At 35.4% G+C, this 14,156-nt stretch overlaps 1 protein-coding gene across 4 annotated transcripts in view; it reads left to right on the top strand.

Moving 5' to 3' along the window:
* Positions 1 to 8,314, top strand: part of SNX13 (sorting nexin 13) — a 73,946-nt gene extending 65,632 nt beyond the window's left edge. For all 4 annotated transcript variants that reach the window (XM_076331383.1, XM_076331385.1, XM_076331384.1 and 1 more), the window contains 5 exons: positions 1,011 to 1,156; positions 2,941 to 3,009; positions 4,127 to 4,239; positions 4,745 to 4,988; positions 5,163 to 8,314. In XM_076331383.1, coding sequence (XP_076187498.1) covers positions 1,011 to 1,156; positions 2,941 to 3,009; positions 4,127 to 4,239; positions 4,745 to 4,988; positions 5,163 to 5,196 — 606 coding nt within the window. In that variant the 3' untranslated portion in view covers positions 5,197 to 8,314. The remainder of the gene's footprint in view (positions 1 to 1,010; positions 1,157 to 2,940; positions 3,010 to 4,126; positions 4,240 to 4,744; positions 4,989 to 5,162) is intronic.
* Positions 8,315 to 14,156: the final 5,842 nt, after the last annotated feature.

Consider the following 14,156-nt stretch of genomic DNA (forward strand, 5'->3'; position numbering starts at 1 on the left):
CTTTAATTTTAGCTTGCTATTCTATAAAGTTCATGAAGTTTTAATAATAAATACAAAGTGTAAAAAATGAATCAGTCAAAAAATCAAATTAATTTGTTGTATTTGAGATAAATATTTGTGGACTCTTCTGCAATACAACTGTAACTCCAAATGCTGTCTTTTTATGCAATAGCTTAACAATATGTAGGCTTGTATTTTGACATATAAGCAGGCCATGAGAAGCTGCTGTTGTTTCTATAAGAGAAACATTAATAACAACTAAGATGAAAATCTAATACTTTCATACTACAGAATTTAGTAAACTCTCCCTCAAATTTTAATATTTGAAAAAATGTTGACAATTACTGCAAGTGTATGCCATCCATCTTTAAAAACTTATACATAGTTACTGAATCATCTGTCTTAGGATTTCCACAGAAGTTGTTTTTTGTAAGCCAATCTGTGTAACATCATCTATTAAATAATAAAATGATGATGCTTTTCTTTATCTACAAGCATAAAATCACTTTAGCCATGCAGGTTAGAACGATATCTAAATAAAAGGCAGTTCATTGCAGTGAAGTGTCATTGTTCTTAGGAGGTTCTGAATTTGTCACAGTGCGTCCATAAGAAAAAGATGCCAAAGAAAAGCTCCTTTCAGAGTTTTCATGTTAGGCAGTTGGAAGCACAGCTACCAAAGGAAAAGGTCAGGGACAAGCTCTCTCTTTAGGACATATTTACTTGTATTAACTGTGTTCAACTTCGGTGAAATAACTGTTTCTTTTTGTCTTATTTTAAAAATTAAATTGATTTAAGCCTAGTTTATCTTTAATTTTCAATCTTTCTTTGCTCTTAGTGAGGTTATAGAAGATTTAGGGAAGATTTCATATTACAGTAAAATACAGAGCAAAGTGTTTCTGTCATTGTTCTGCTTATACTGAAGTATTTGACCTGTGAAGTAGCTACTAAAACTATAGCTTTCTTGAACTGAAATAAAAGTTTACTGATTATACTTTTACTCGCTTGATCAGGTGGATGACAATATTCCACTGAGAGTAATGCTCCTCCTTATGGATGAAGTCTTTGATTTAAAGGAAAGAAATCAGTGGTTAAGAAGAAATATAAAAAATCTGCTTCAGCAACTTATTAGAGCGACATACGGTGACACAATTAATAGGTATTGCTTTTCTTATATAGAGCGATCATGTGAGTGAGACTATGTAGACTGTGTCTATAAATACTTTTTGGTATTACTAAATTATTGTGGTTTAGATCTGCGTGTATTCCCCTTTGAAGAGGATCAATAAACCAAGTACAAATGTGGTGTAAAATGGAGATAAACACAAAACATTGCTGAGAGACAAATTCCAGTAACTCTTATATGCCAGAGAACTTCCAAAAGAGCTTTCGCATATCAACAGGAGTTCATGTTTCTGTGAACGTAACTTAATTCTGATGGTGTCTATGCTTTTTGCCCTGTGTTTTACGCTATACTTTTTGTTGTTAATACTATTTATTACTTTCTGCACTATTTCTGTTTACATCTCTTTGATGCCACAAATGATACACTGGCACTATCAAATGATGTGAACTGTACTGAGTTGCTATGTTAAGTTTTTGCTCTCACACTTTAAAAGAAGGAGGGGGGGAAGGGAAAGGGAAAGGACTGTTATGGGGTCCATTCTGCGCTCCCCTCCATGTTCTCTGTAATTCACATATACCCTTTTTCATGCAAATGCAAAGCAAATTAGTAGTGCTAAATAGGTAATGATTCTTGCCCTCAGCTTAGAAATCTACTGTTTCCAGGCTTTCCCTTCCAATAATTTGTTTCTGAAATGTAAATAGAAATACAGACCAAAAAAACTGGATTGGCACTAAATTGTCACTTTGGATTAGTGCCATGAAGCAAAAAATTCATTTCTAGCAGGTGAGAAGTAGTTTCCTATTACTTTTTCAGGACATTCCTCACTGTATCATTACTTTTCACCCTTCACAAGTATATTTTTGATGTTTTCATCATCACTGTTAAGCATGTAGACAGTTCTTGCACTACCAGTAGTGATGCAGCCATGTAATAATAATAGCACTGGGTGTTTTTCGAATAATTCCTCGTGGCCAGGTGACGATTATCTTGTGACCTGTGCTTCCAAAAAGATGCTGCCCTGTTGAACAACTCTGAATACTTTTTGCTGTTTTCAGATTGTAGTATGACTAGCTGAGTTTGTGCACAAGCTGCTGCTTTCTTATTGCAGAGATGTGTGCAGAACTATTTTGCTTCTACATTTGGAGCTATTCTAGATACTCACAGCTTCCTCTGGTTCAGCAGTCATACCTTGTCCTAGCAGATTCTTGGGGTTTAATGGCATTCTGCAGCAAAATTGTGTTTTCCTGTTTCTTGGAAAACTAAATTCAAATTACATTTAGGGAAATAATCCTGGGATTATGGTGATACACAGATGTGTATATCATTTTTGTAACCATACTAGATTTGGATATTGAGCTGTGTGTATGTGTTGATGAATGAAGGTCAAAGTTTGTGATCAGTCTGTATATCCTGTTAAAGATTACGAAGTAGCTGCATACATAAGTATGGTAGTTTGAGATTTTAAGTAGGTTCTTTGCTTACAGAAGCAGACCTTGAAGAGCGCTCCATGAAGAGGAGCGCTCTACAAGCAGAGCATTTATCTAATGTTGATGCGAGATGCAACATCAGTTTTCCAGCCTGCTTAGTCATCGTACATTTACTCAAAAAGAAAAAGGCTTTAGCTTTAGGAGTGATGAGTGAGCTTAGTTTTTTTTATCTTGAGAATCAGTGTTTGCCTTCCTAGTGTGCACTTCTATAGAACCTACTTATGGAGTTGGAGAAAGCTGAAATTATACTTTGTTTGCCCTAGAGTGCTCTTTAAAATTTGTTCTCTGTTCTAAAAATTAAATGAGAGAGACTTGTTGCTTTGATTTTAGAAAAATAGTTGATCATGTTGATTGGATGACATCTCCTGAGCAAGTAGCAGATGCGGTGAAACGCTTCAGGTATGTCTTTTATCACAGATGTTAAATATGAAGTACTTGCCAATTGATACCTAATATCTGTGTGTCCTTCCTATTCTTTTTATGTGAGGAAATTATTATTACTGTACAGAATTCCAGTTGGAGCATACACTGCTTTTTATATGTGTAAAGCGAGAGAAAGTAATTGTCACGTGAAGAATATTTTTTAGTTTTCTCCTCTTCCTTAAAAAGTTCTTTATTAACCAGTCTAGAAGAGGTAGAGTATGGGTATACTTATGAATTTCATCATATTACTGGATGAAGTGTCTTGTTTACCTTGATGAAGGCATGCGCATGCCTTGCCTTAAAAGGCAAACAATTATTACTAAAAAAACCCAGCTCTAAACTAATGTGTTGCATGTGGGGCAGATACAACAGAACTGAAGTCTGAATTTGAAAGTATCAAAGGCTCTGTCATTCCATTTCCTAAAAGTCTTAATGGCTTCTGCAATGTTGTTGAGTGAGAGCCACCCCCTTGCCTTTTTTTTTTTTTTGATGGGGTGGAAGAGATAAAGTAGGATAATGTATTAGCCAAAGGGTCATCCTTTACAGATATTCTGTTATTCTTTAATAAAACTGAGTAAGAATGTGTGCTTTTTACTCAGAAAAAGAATGTCATTCACTGAGGCAAAATACCTTTTAGATGGAGGCATGTCTTTTGCATTGGGCTTTAAACTACACTGAAATTACTTTAGCTCAACTGTAGTTTGTTCATAGGTTTAACTACTGTCAGAGATACAATGAAGCGATTAATAGACCTAAGCTTAGAGTCTGTCAGTGGCAATAGAGACTGATTGGTAAAAGCAAATCTTAAGTATATTTTATGTAATGACTATGTGGTATTTGAATGTTTTTGGTGTGTAATATTTTCTTAAAATTTTCTTTCATCTGATTCTTGTGCTAAAAAAGTATATGGTAGCTACTAATGTACTTCTTGCTTTTGTTTTCTTTTTTGCCTTTTGTTTTCCCTTTTCTAATATTTGAAGTGTGTGCAAATTACTTTCTTGTATTTATTTTGTGAGATAGCTTTAAGGGATTAAAAAGAGCCTTTCACTTGATAAAATTTTATTGTATTTTGACAGATTTGCTTTTGTTACAGAGATGCTTTTTGGCCCAACGGCATTTTAGCAGAGACTGTTCCACGGAGGGACAAAGCTATTAGAATGAGAACAAGAGTGGCAGGGAAGACCAAATTACTGGAGGTAATGCCAGGTGAGTGAGTCTAGGATTGAAGCCTAATAATTCTTACCATATATTGTTACTGGAATTAATGTCAGTATTCTTGTTGATTGTTTGAAATGTTGACAAGAAATGTTGACATATGAACTGTATTTTAAAAAAAAAAAGTTTTTAATTATTAAAGCACTGAATATTTTCACATATACTGTGACTTTGCAACTCTAATTCTCTTAGAACCAACCTGGTATTTAGTTTCACTAGAGGATTTAAGTTTAGTGCATGAAATACCTATATTCCAATACAGCATGATTTCATGTAAAATAACATGGTTCCACATATATAGTGTAAAAGGGAAGTAATTTTCAAAAATCCTTTCTTCTGTAAGAGAACTTTTAGTTTAGTCACATTATGTATAATGGAGGCACTGTTACTTCAAATTCCAAGCTGCGTAATTTGAAAGACTTTATTCAGTTTAAGTTTGTTGTTAACACAGAAGCAGAATTTAGCTTAAACTTCTGTGTAACTTTCATTTTTGTAGATGAACTGAAGCACATCATAGGCGCTGAGACAACACGGAAAGGCATCCTTCGGGTCTTTGAAATGTTCCAGCACACTCAACTGAATAAGAGAATGGTGTACGTGTTTCTGGAGAGATTCCTAGAAACCTTATTTCCACAAAATAAGTTCCATGAGCTCTTCAACAAACTGCATTCACGGTCAAAGCAGATGCAGAGGTATAAGCAGAGACTACATTCTACTCAAGCGCCTTCCTTGCAGAAAAGGTGACACTTCAAACCTATTAAGCTGGTGTATGTTTGTCCAGGACTAATTGCTTGGGCAGATTCTCTGGGGCTTCAAACTCACATGCTGTTATTTCTGCACCAGTCTTCTAGTGTCACATATTAGATTATTAATGCATCTGTAAGACCTGTGGATCTTCTCATCTTCACTTGTAGTTCAACCACTACCAGAAGGGTTTGTGTGTCTTAAATGATTTGGTGCGTCTTCATGCAACATTGAGAAGAATACTGGCCCAATATATAAGAATGCTGATTCCTTCCGTTCCTGAGTCGATGTTTTGCCAGCAGTGAAAAGTGCCAGACTGTTCAAGTAAAGCACAACTATGGTGATACAATGGAAGAAGAGGATGTTTTGGCACTGGGAGATAGTGCAATGTGTGAGAATCAGGTGGAATTGTTCTACGTTATGACTGTTGAGGCTCTGTAGGGCTCTTTTAACATTCCTGTAAAGGCTGAGCTAACAGGAAAAGCAGTCTCTGGAATAGCAGGTTCATAGGAGAGGTGAGAAATAGTTATAGCCCCATCATAAAAGTGCATTTATTAAAGAAAAGTTGAGGTAATGTGGCTTTTATGCCACATTTACTTCACCTTTCATGTTTTGAAAAATAAACTAATGTTAGATCTAATGGGGGTTTTAGTAAAGGCAGAGGTGCAGTAGAAATACACCCTTTATTCTGATTATTCTGTAGCTTTAAGGGCCATATTCTGCTCTTATAGCACCTGGCATACATTTTGCATGTAACTTCAGTGGAGAAGGGGCATCATATTTATGTTCAGTTGGCGTATTTGAACATATGTCAAGTTGATAGTTGTAGAAGGAAGGGGGTACATGTTTCAAAGAGGATAGACATCATGTTAGAAGATGAGGAAATTGCACTAAGACAGTTTACACACAACTCCCCACTAAAATTTGAAACTTCTTTTGGGTGTAAAAGACTATGTCCTACTTAATTGAAAGATTCATTACCTTTTGGTGTGTAAGCCTCATATGGAAAAATATTAGAATTAGTTGGTTCCTCACAGGTAAAGGATTTCATTAGTCATATGCAAACACTTGGAAATTCCTGAACGCATCTCAGTGTATATATGAAAATAAAAAGGAGATAAAACAACAATATTTTTTTAAATAATTTTTTTATTTTTTGCATAGTGTAAAATTTTAATAAAAATTTGACATCAAGGCCCCACATCCTTCTGTTTAGTTTCATTGAAGAATTTCTGTCCAATTAAAAATAAAGTAACAACTGAATAATCCTGTTTGGCCACAGCATATCTCAGTTTGTGTTTTCTTTTTCATAGTCCCCAACTGTTTGAGCACCACTATCCGGGTGAATAGAAAGTAGTCCTATAGAGTCCATTTTTTCTGAACGCTAAACACAGGGTAAGGTACAGCTGTTGATCAAGGATCCTTATAGTAATTTGTGTCTTAATGGGAACAAATGATCCTTTTATGTGAGGGAAGAACATAGACCTTTTATGAAAGCGTTCTGAGAGAAGATAGAAGGCTCTCAAAGGACCTAGTTAAATTGACTGAAGCCTCTATATAGATCATTTTTTCTCATGGACTCTATTAATGCAATGTAGCCTTTTATCATACTACTTAATGGTGATCATATTGTACTGTTAACATTCTCATACAGTATGCATGGGCTCAAGTGCACTTGTTTTTTTTCTTTATTGCAGAACTAAATACTGTAAATGAAATCCCTTTCTTTTATAATCCCTAGGAAGACAAGTTGGTAAATATGTAAGAACCCTTCCCCCTTCCTCTCTGCAGGTTCTGTAGAAGCGTGATGATTAAGTGCTGTTGAATTTAACAAAATTATTGAGTTCTGTGTGAAGTAATCAACATAGCCAGCTCCTGTTGTTTACATGCCTGTATCTTCCACTGATGTCAGGTTGCTCAAGCATACCTGACATCTGACTGATGAAAGATCGTTCAGCAATTGTTCTTGGCGATATAGTAAATATATCATTGATCCTACCAAATCTAATTTATGTCTTTTAAATCACTGAATTTGTTATGCAGTATGAAAGTGGGAAGTTCAAATACTGTTTTGTCAAATCTGTGGAACCTTTTATCTATCTGTAGGTACCATGAAAAATTTCAAGAGAATAGTGATCATGTGCAAATTTGGGATTTTTTTTTAAATGTCTGGTACACTTCTGTACAAAAATAAAATAATATCTCTAGGAATGTGAACTGAACATAATACGCCATGTTTATTAGTCGTTTTACTTAATGAATTTATTACATATATATACCTATACACACATTTATATACATGTGTGTGCATATGTATATATGCACTGAAGTTTTGTCTTCTGTATTTAATTACAGAATGTGGCTTCCTAATTCAGTGGTGCCTGTTGGCTGGCAAGAATCATCAGAAAGGAATACTTTTTAACAAAAAGTTTGTATGTATCTTTATTTAAATGGTTTTCCTGTTGACGATTTAAAACACCTGCCCTGTCAACCCATGCAGCCCATTATTCTAGAAAGTTTCCAAAACTGAATGTTAATAATACAGCACTTAAGTGTCTGGGGGTATCTTCTGGCCTTTGGGTGCTGGGACTGGCCGCTGAAAATTGTGCCGTTGTCAACAAATGCACTTGTTTTAGCCTTAATTATTTTTAAGAGAAAATGAGCAATTGAATTTTTCATTTGGTTCATCCTCAAGCTTGTGCTGCTGGTGTTTGCTAGAACTAAACAGTAAATTTTAAGTGCTACCAGAATGTGTACCAAAATAAAAATATATGAATTCCACAATCTAAATTTTAATTTTGTGCAATATTTTCATTTAATGCATGTGTATTTGAATAACTGTAAAATAAATGAATTTTTAATGTTTTGAAGTCTAGGTTAAAAATGTCTTCTCAGCTGAACAATTTTGCATTCTGTTGTTGCGTTAGTTTATTTAAGGACTTGTTTTAAAAGTCTGATTTGTTACTCTTTTGTTAATTCCCTTGTTCTTAATGATCCTTGCTCATCTGAGCAAAGCTCATACATTACAAGGGAAAAACCTGAAGAGCACATCTCATGAATATAGCTGTTATAAATTACTTGTGCATATCATTGTACAGTAAGTGTCAGCTGTGTGCCTAATTGTTCTATTGATGCTTTTTCCCTCCCTTCCCCCTCCTCTCGTTTCCGTAACAAAGAATGAACGTGAAACAGGCTGCCGTGGTCACTTCTACTGAATGGCAGAGGACTCTGAATTTTTTTTTTTTTTTTTTTTTTTGGAGTTTGCATTTATGTTCTGTCCAATAGAAAGCTAAAAAATTACACTAATAAAGTATTAACAGGATTATTATGTGTCTGTTCATTTTTAAAATAACTTTCTTGCTAGCAGGTACAAATGTTCCTCAAGTCTGGAAAAAAATTACTAAAGGTAAAAATATTGCTGTTAAGTGCTGTTTTAATAGAACAGTCATTCCTTGATTATTCTTTTTTCAACAGTTTATAATCTGGTTTTGCTTTTGACAAATTAATCTCTACATTGATTTTCGCCCAGTATTTGCAGAGTGTCCTTTATTTTAAAACGACATATGCAGTGGGATTGTATGGTGGAGGAGTTTTTTTATATTGTTGGGTTTTTTTACTCTTTGGCTTTTTCCCCCGGGTTTATTTTTGCAGCAGCTGGATCTACCATGGGAGCACAATTGTTACCCTTGATATATTTATTCCAGCTGTTTCACATTCATCAAAAAGATGTCCTGAGCTACAGAGATGTTAGTTCTTTGACCCTAGGGTAAAGTGTTTACCGCTTTCACTAAGTTACACACTTTTGCTACAGGATATAGACACATCTCAGGAATTTCACTAGCTGATTGCAAGTTCTTATTTGTTGAAGCTGTTATCCTAGGATAATTCAATGGCAAGAAACCCACTCCATTATAAACTTTTTAAAAAGTCTTAAAAAATATCTGCCATTTGCTAAGTGAGGATAATATGTGTCTGTGGCTTATTCAACTCTCCTGTCTATCACATTATCTGGTTTATATTGGTTTTGATGTCTACTGAATGTGTGAGGATTGCTAAAGTTTTTGTGAAGTTCAGGAATCGGCATCACTCTGCATCAGTTTCTTTAACTACAAATTTCATGGTTTATCTCTTGGAAGAAAGGAAATTATGTAGTGAAAACAAGTAGTTCACTTTTGTTAAGTACTTTGAAAGAGATTAAGTTTTATTTTCATGAAACACTTAAAACATCTATGCCACTGCAGTTGCTCCCCCCCCCCCCCCCAAATATGTTTGAATACTTACGTATTGAAATGTCTCAAATAACTGTTTCCCATGCCGTGTCTCTTTGAATTACTATGGCATGTTGAGGTTGGGATAATTTGCATGGGTCAGTTAAATTATTTGATATCTGGTTCAGAAAGGGCTAACTGGAATTCTTATTTGACATTTTAGAATTGGAATAATACTTAAGTTTATTCTGAGGTTGGGCTTAAGTAGAGAACGAGACTATATTGAATTTGTTGGCAATCAAGAGCTACTTATTGGGAGTATGGAATGTAGCTTTCAAAAATGGACTTGCTCTTTCTTACCATAACAGTTTTAAAAGCGAGTCCCGAGTAGTCTTGTGGGTCTTTGTGTTCTGAATTTCCTCAGCTTAGGGTCTAGAAACATGCTATTTCTGAATTAAGTCGAGAGATACTGATGGAATTTTCTGTTACCAACTTATTGGAGTTCTAGGTAAGAGATTTTGATAAAATTGTGAGAACTGGGTACACTCTTCTTCGTTTAGAACATGTGGAAGATGGTTGTGTGAGCTACCTAGTTATTCCATACACAGAATAGCCAGAACTTGAAAGAAACTTTTACTTTTTTTTTTTTGTTCTTTTTCTTAAAATAGCCAGCCAGTACTAAGGTAGGTACAAAACTTTCTTTGCACAAGTCACCTCGTGTTAGCAAGCTACAGGCTTCTTATTTTTCAGTTTGAAGGTGAAGTTAGAATTTGATTATCAAAGACAACGTTTTCCTTGTTGTTTTCAAGGACTTCATACAAAACATTCCTTTATAGTCTGTTTAAAAAATTGGTTACATCTTACCTGCTCAATTTTATACTGTCTATGTTGATTTAAATTACTGGCTTGCCAGTAATCCCTAACACCATTCTTGCAAACAAACAAGGCCTGTTAATATCTAATGTAAAAACAGGAGAGGTATTTTGGGGAGAAAAGGACAGGAGCTTCATTCAATATTCTGCTGTCTTGGGTGGTCATGTTAGTGCAAAGTGAAACTGGAATGTCATGCAATTGGGAATTCACCAATTTTGCTGGCTTTGTGCAGTGCCATGTAAAGGAAACATGGGCCCAAGGTTCTCCTGCACATCACATACATAAAACGAAGGTATTTTTCTTACGTGTAGGCTTTAAGTGGTGCTGAGGCTTCCAGTTGACAGTTGTGCTAAATGTCTTTAAATGTGCTATAGCCTAACTGTTCTGCTAATAAGGTAAATGCAGCCTGCAAAAGTGTGGGGTTTATTGACAGGGGTTCTCTAGAACCAAGACATGGGCTCTCACCAGTGACAGAACGTGCTGAAGTACCTGAGCGATTCCAAGTGATGCCACGTACAAACATTTGTGCCAACTACTTCACTTGCTATAGAATCCATCCTATTTTTTTTTTTTGTCAATAGTACTGATTTTACCAAGAATATAGTCTCTAGAGAGCATGTCTTCTTGAGCCATAAGAAGCGTAGTAATATTCAGTAGATGGCTGTTTGTGTAGGTGAACTCTGGCTTGACCGTATTGGGGACAGGAGAAAAATTCATGGATCATGCTATAGAGGATATTAAGTAGTATTTTTTCCAAATAAAGCAGTAATTTATTGAAGTAAGAATACATAAACAGAATTACTTGAGCAGTCATTTGATTTCTTAAGTTTTTGGTATTATGGTACTTTATCGGACAAGATTTTTGTTGTGGCAAAGGCTGTACTATGATTCAAACACTAGAATCAATCACATAGTAATGATAACAGGCTATCCTAACAGATGATCACTACTTTGTATGGACTAGAGTGCAGGTGGATACCAGACAAGAAAGCATTTCTCAAATTTTTCTGACTGTGATGGGAGAGAGAAACTTTGGCGTTTTTATCCAACTCACCAACAGAAAACAAAAAAACAAAACCCCAAAACTGAATAAAGACAAACTGATTAAGTAGTATGTAAGGAGATGCCACTGTCAAGAATCTGACTCCTTAAACTTGTATGAAAAGATTTTTTTTCTCTCTCTGTGCTGTTGCTGCCACTATTGATTGAGCACTGGTTGAAATGATTCATTATTTACTTGCTAGGTAGAAGAGTATGGCACGACTATTTAGTCTCTAAAATGTAATTCACTGCAGTTTGTAGAATTCATATATATAAAACTGTTCTCAGCAATTTTCTTTATAATTGGGGTTCTGGTAATCAAGGGAAGAATTTGAAGGAATCAATATGAGCAGTTAGCAAAGTGAGGTCTTACACATGACTAGTTTGATTGATTCTTTGTCTCAGTGGGATTTGTGTAATTTAAAGTCTCTCGGATGGACCACGTCGTCTTCTCTCCATTCTACGTAGCATATTGAATTGAGAATCCTGGATAATGAGGGATATTGTAATACGAATAGAGCCTGTGTAAATTGTAGGGGGTTTACTGCAGTCTGAAAATGGGGGGGAGGAGGGATTGCTTTGTTTTATTTTTTGCCCACTCTTTTTTTTTTTTAAAAAGTGGGATTGATCTTGGACAGGTCTCAACAAAAACGACATCAATATCCGTTGTACTACATGCATGTTCATCTGACTTAAGGAGTAGTGTCATTTCTGTCATTTATTGATAATACTAGGGAGACACATTTCCAGAATATTTTTGGAGAGAAAATAAAATAGAAACGTGGCTGAATTCGGCTGGCTAAGTCATATCAGCATTAGTTTTAGCTTCTAATCCAGAGCTAGAATATTGTTCTCTGCACAGTGATCTGTCTGAGGGCAGACAAGAGGAGCCGGAGTAGCTCTTGCAAAGTTGTGTAACAAAAGATGAAGCAGTGTCAGTGACCACACAGTTCTCATCTCACCACGCTTTGCTCTGCCCGGGCATTCTCTGTCCATTCTGGTGATGTCCTCTATGCAAAGAGGGAAGACACTAGTTACACCCTTCACTGTAAATGGCGTAAGAAAATGTGATTGGGTTATATCCTATATGCAAGATCATCTACTAAATCTACAGTTAAGAAAACTGGGTTGCTAATTCACATCTAAATAAAATGACAGTCACAACATCAGCTATCTGTGTTGAGAAGAAATCCTTCACCTGATTTTCACCAATGTGTATAATAAAAGTGTGCACTTCTGTGGCCGCCATAGCACTTTTCTTTTAGTATTGTAGACTAGAATAAGAATCCATAAGAAGCAACCTTTTAATTTTTAAAATTATTTTAACTGAAAACTTGTGCTGATTTTATGCCGAGTCAAGTGATAGTTTACTGAACTGAAAGAGATGTGCTCTCATAATGGGTCCATTAACCAGTTTCTTCAGAGAACAAACAGTAAAACTTTGTACCCATTTAGTAACAGCATGTGAAGTAAATACTCTCACTGTTTCCATTAACTTAGAGAATTGAATAAACTGAAAAGAAAGCACTGCAGAAGACAAACTGAGATGGGTCAGAAATAACCCTCAACTTCAGAATTATTTTGGAAGCTTAAGCAAAAAACCCCACCAATGTTCCTTCCCAGCCCAACACTTTAAGCTTTCACACCGCTTATACCAATTAGACTGTAAATAATTGAACTTTGCAGGTTGTGAATGGCAGTTTCTTTGCTGGTGTATTAATTTTTTTGTGCGTCTCCAATATTGTGTGCATGTGTGGTTCTGAGACAAACGTTTCGCATTAAGCATTTCACATCGGAGAAATACTCTTTCACAAGAAATACTCGTTTCCTTTCCCATAAACTGTTTGTAGGTTTTGCCACAGATTGAGAGAATTACCCTCCAAATAAACTGCATAGTCTTTGCAAACTGCTTTTGTCGACCACGTAAAAAATTAGTTAAATCTCTGTTGGCCGGTCAGCTTTGCTAGAAAATATTTGTCTTTTTGTTAAAAGACAAAAAGGATGAAGTACCACCACTAGGAATTGCCAGAGGTAACATACAGGTTTTTTCTCTGATTTTTTTTTTTCCCCTCCAATCAGCAAATCCCATCTTCCTTTTTCCAAGGAAAAGTAAAACAAGGAGTTCTGAAATATACATCCATTACCACCTTTTATAACATTAGGGTTTTTTATACTTCATATAAAAAATTTTATATTTTTATATATATGTTGCAATGCAAAGTATTAAGTACAAACAGATCCTGCTGTCAATCTTTTGAGGAACTTCACAATTTTAAAATTGAATATGGGGAAACAAACAATTATGCTTCTGATTTTTCATTTAAAAATAAAAAATATGACCATGTTAACGTCTGTTTCGAAGACTTCTTTTTGGCTGATTGTTTTCTTGAGGGTTTTTTAATCTCATCGTAGTACTTTTTATATTTACAACTAGCCCTTACATCAGAAGTGGCTAAAAAAGACTGGCATACATTTGCATGTCTTTTTCAGTGGCATTGAGTGTTTTCTGATACTTGGAATGTTTTCCATGAAGTTGCTCTTGAAATACGGACAATGTAAACACCTTTATGGTGAGTGGTGCCGTGGATCCATGCATTGCAAGAGCACTGGACTAGCTTAAAGGTAGAGGGGTTGTGTTTGTAGAGAAGATGTGGGCAAAGAATTGTGTTTTGTGGGAATTACGGATGTTCAGAGCGTGGAAATACCCGAGTTGTTAAGGAATGCCTTTTCAGTATAAATGCAGGTAAGGACACAGAGTGAAATCTTGACTAACAGAAGCTGATAACACAACAGTAATGCAAATGCTAAATGAATGAGTTTACTGTCTTTGAGCCCGATTCGACCATGTATCCTTTGGCCTTCTATGTGGTGGCAATTCCTTAAGTTAATTGAGAAAGAAATCACATTTAGGACTTTTATTTCTAGGCCTGTCTCTTATGGGCCTGGAATAATTTCATTTAAATGAATCTTCTCTTTACTATTAACAATTCCACATGCAAGATAAATTCCATTGCTTAATACTATTAGCCTGCTGCATCTTCT

The sequence above is a fragment of the Aptenodytes patagonicus genome, chromosome 2 (genome assembly GCF_965638725.1).
Source record: "Aptenodytes patagonicus chromosome 2, bAptPat1.pri.cur, whole genome shotgun sequence".
Taxonomy (NCBI): Eukaryota; Metazoa; Chordata; class Aves; order Sphenisciformes; family Spheniscidae; genus Aptenodytes; species Aptenodytes patagonicus.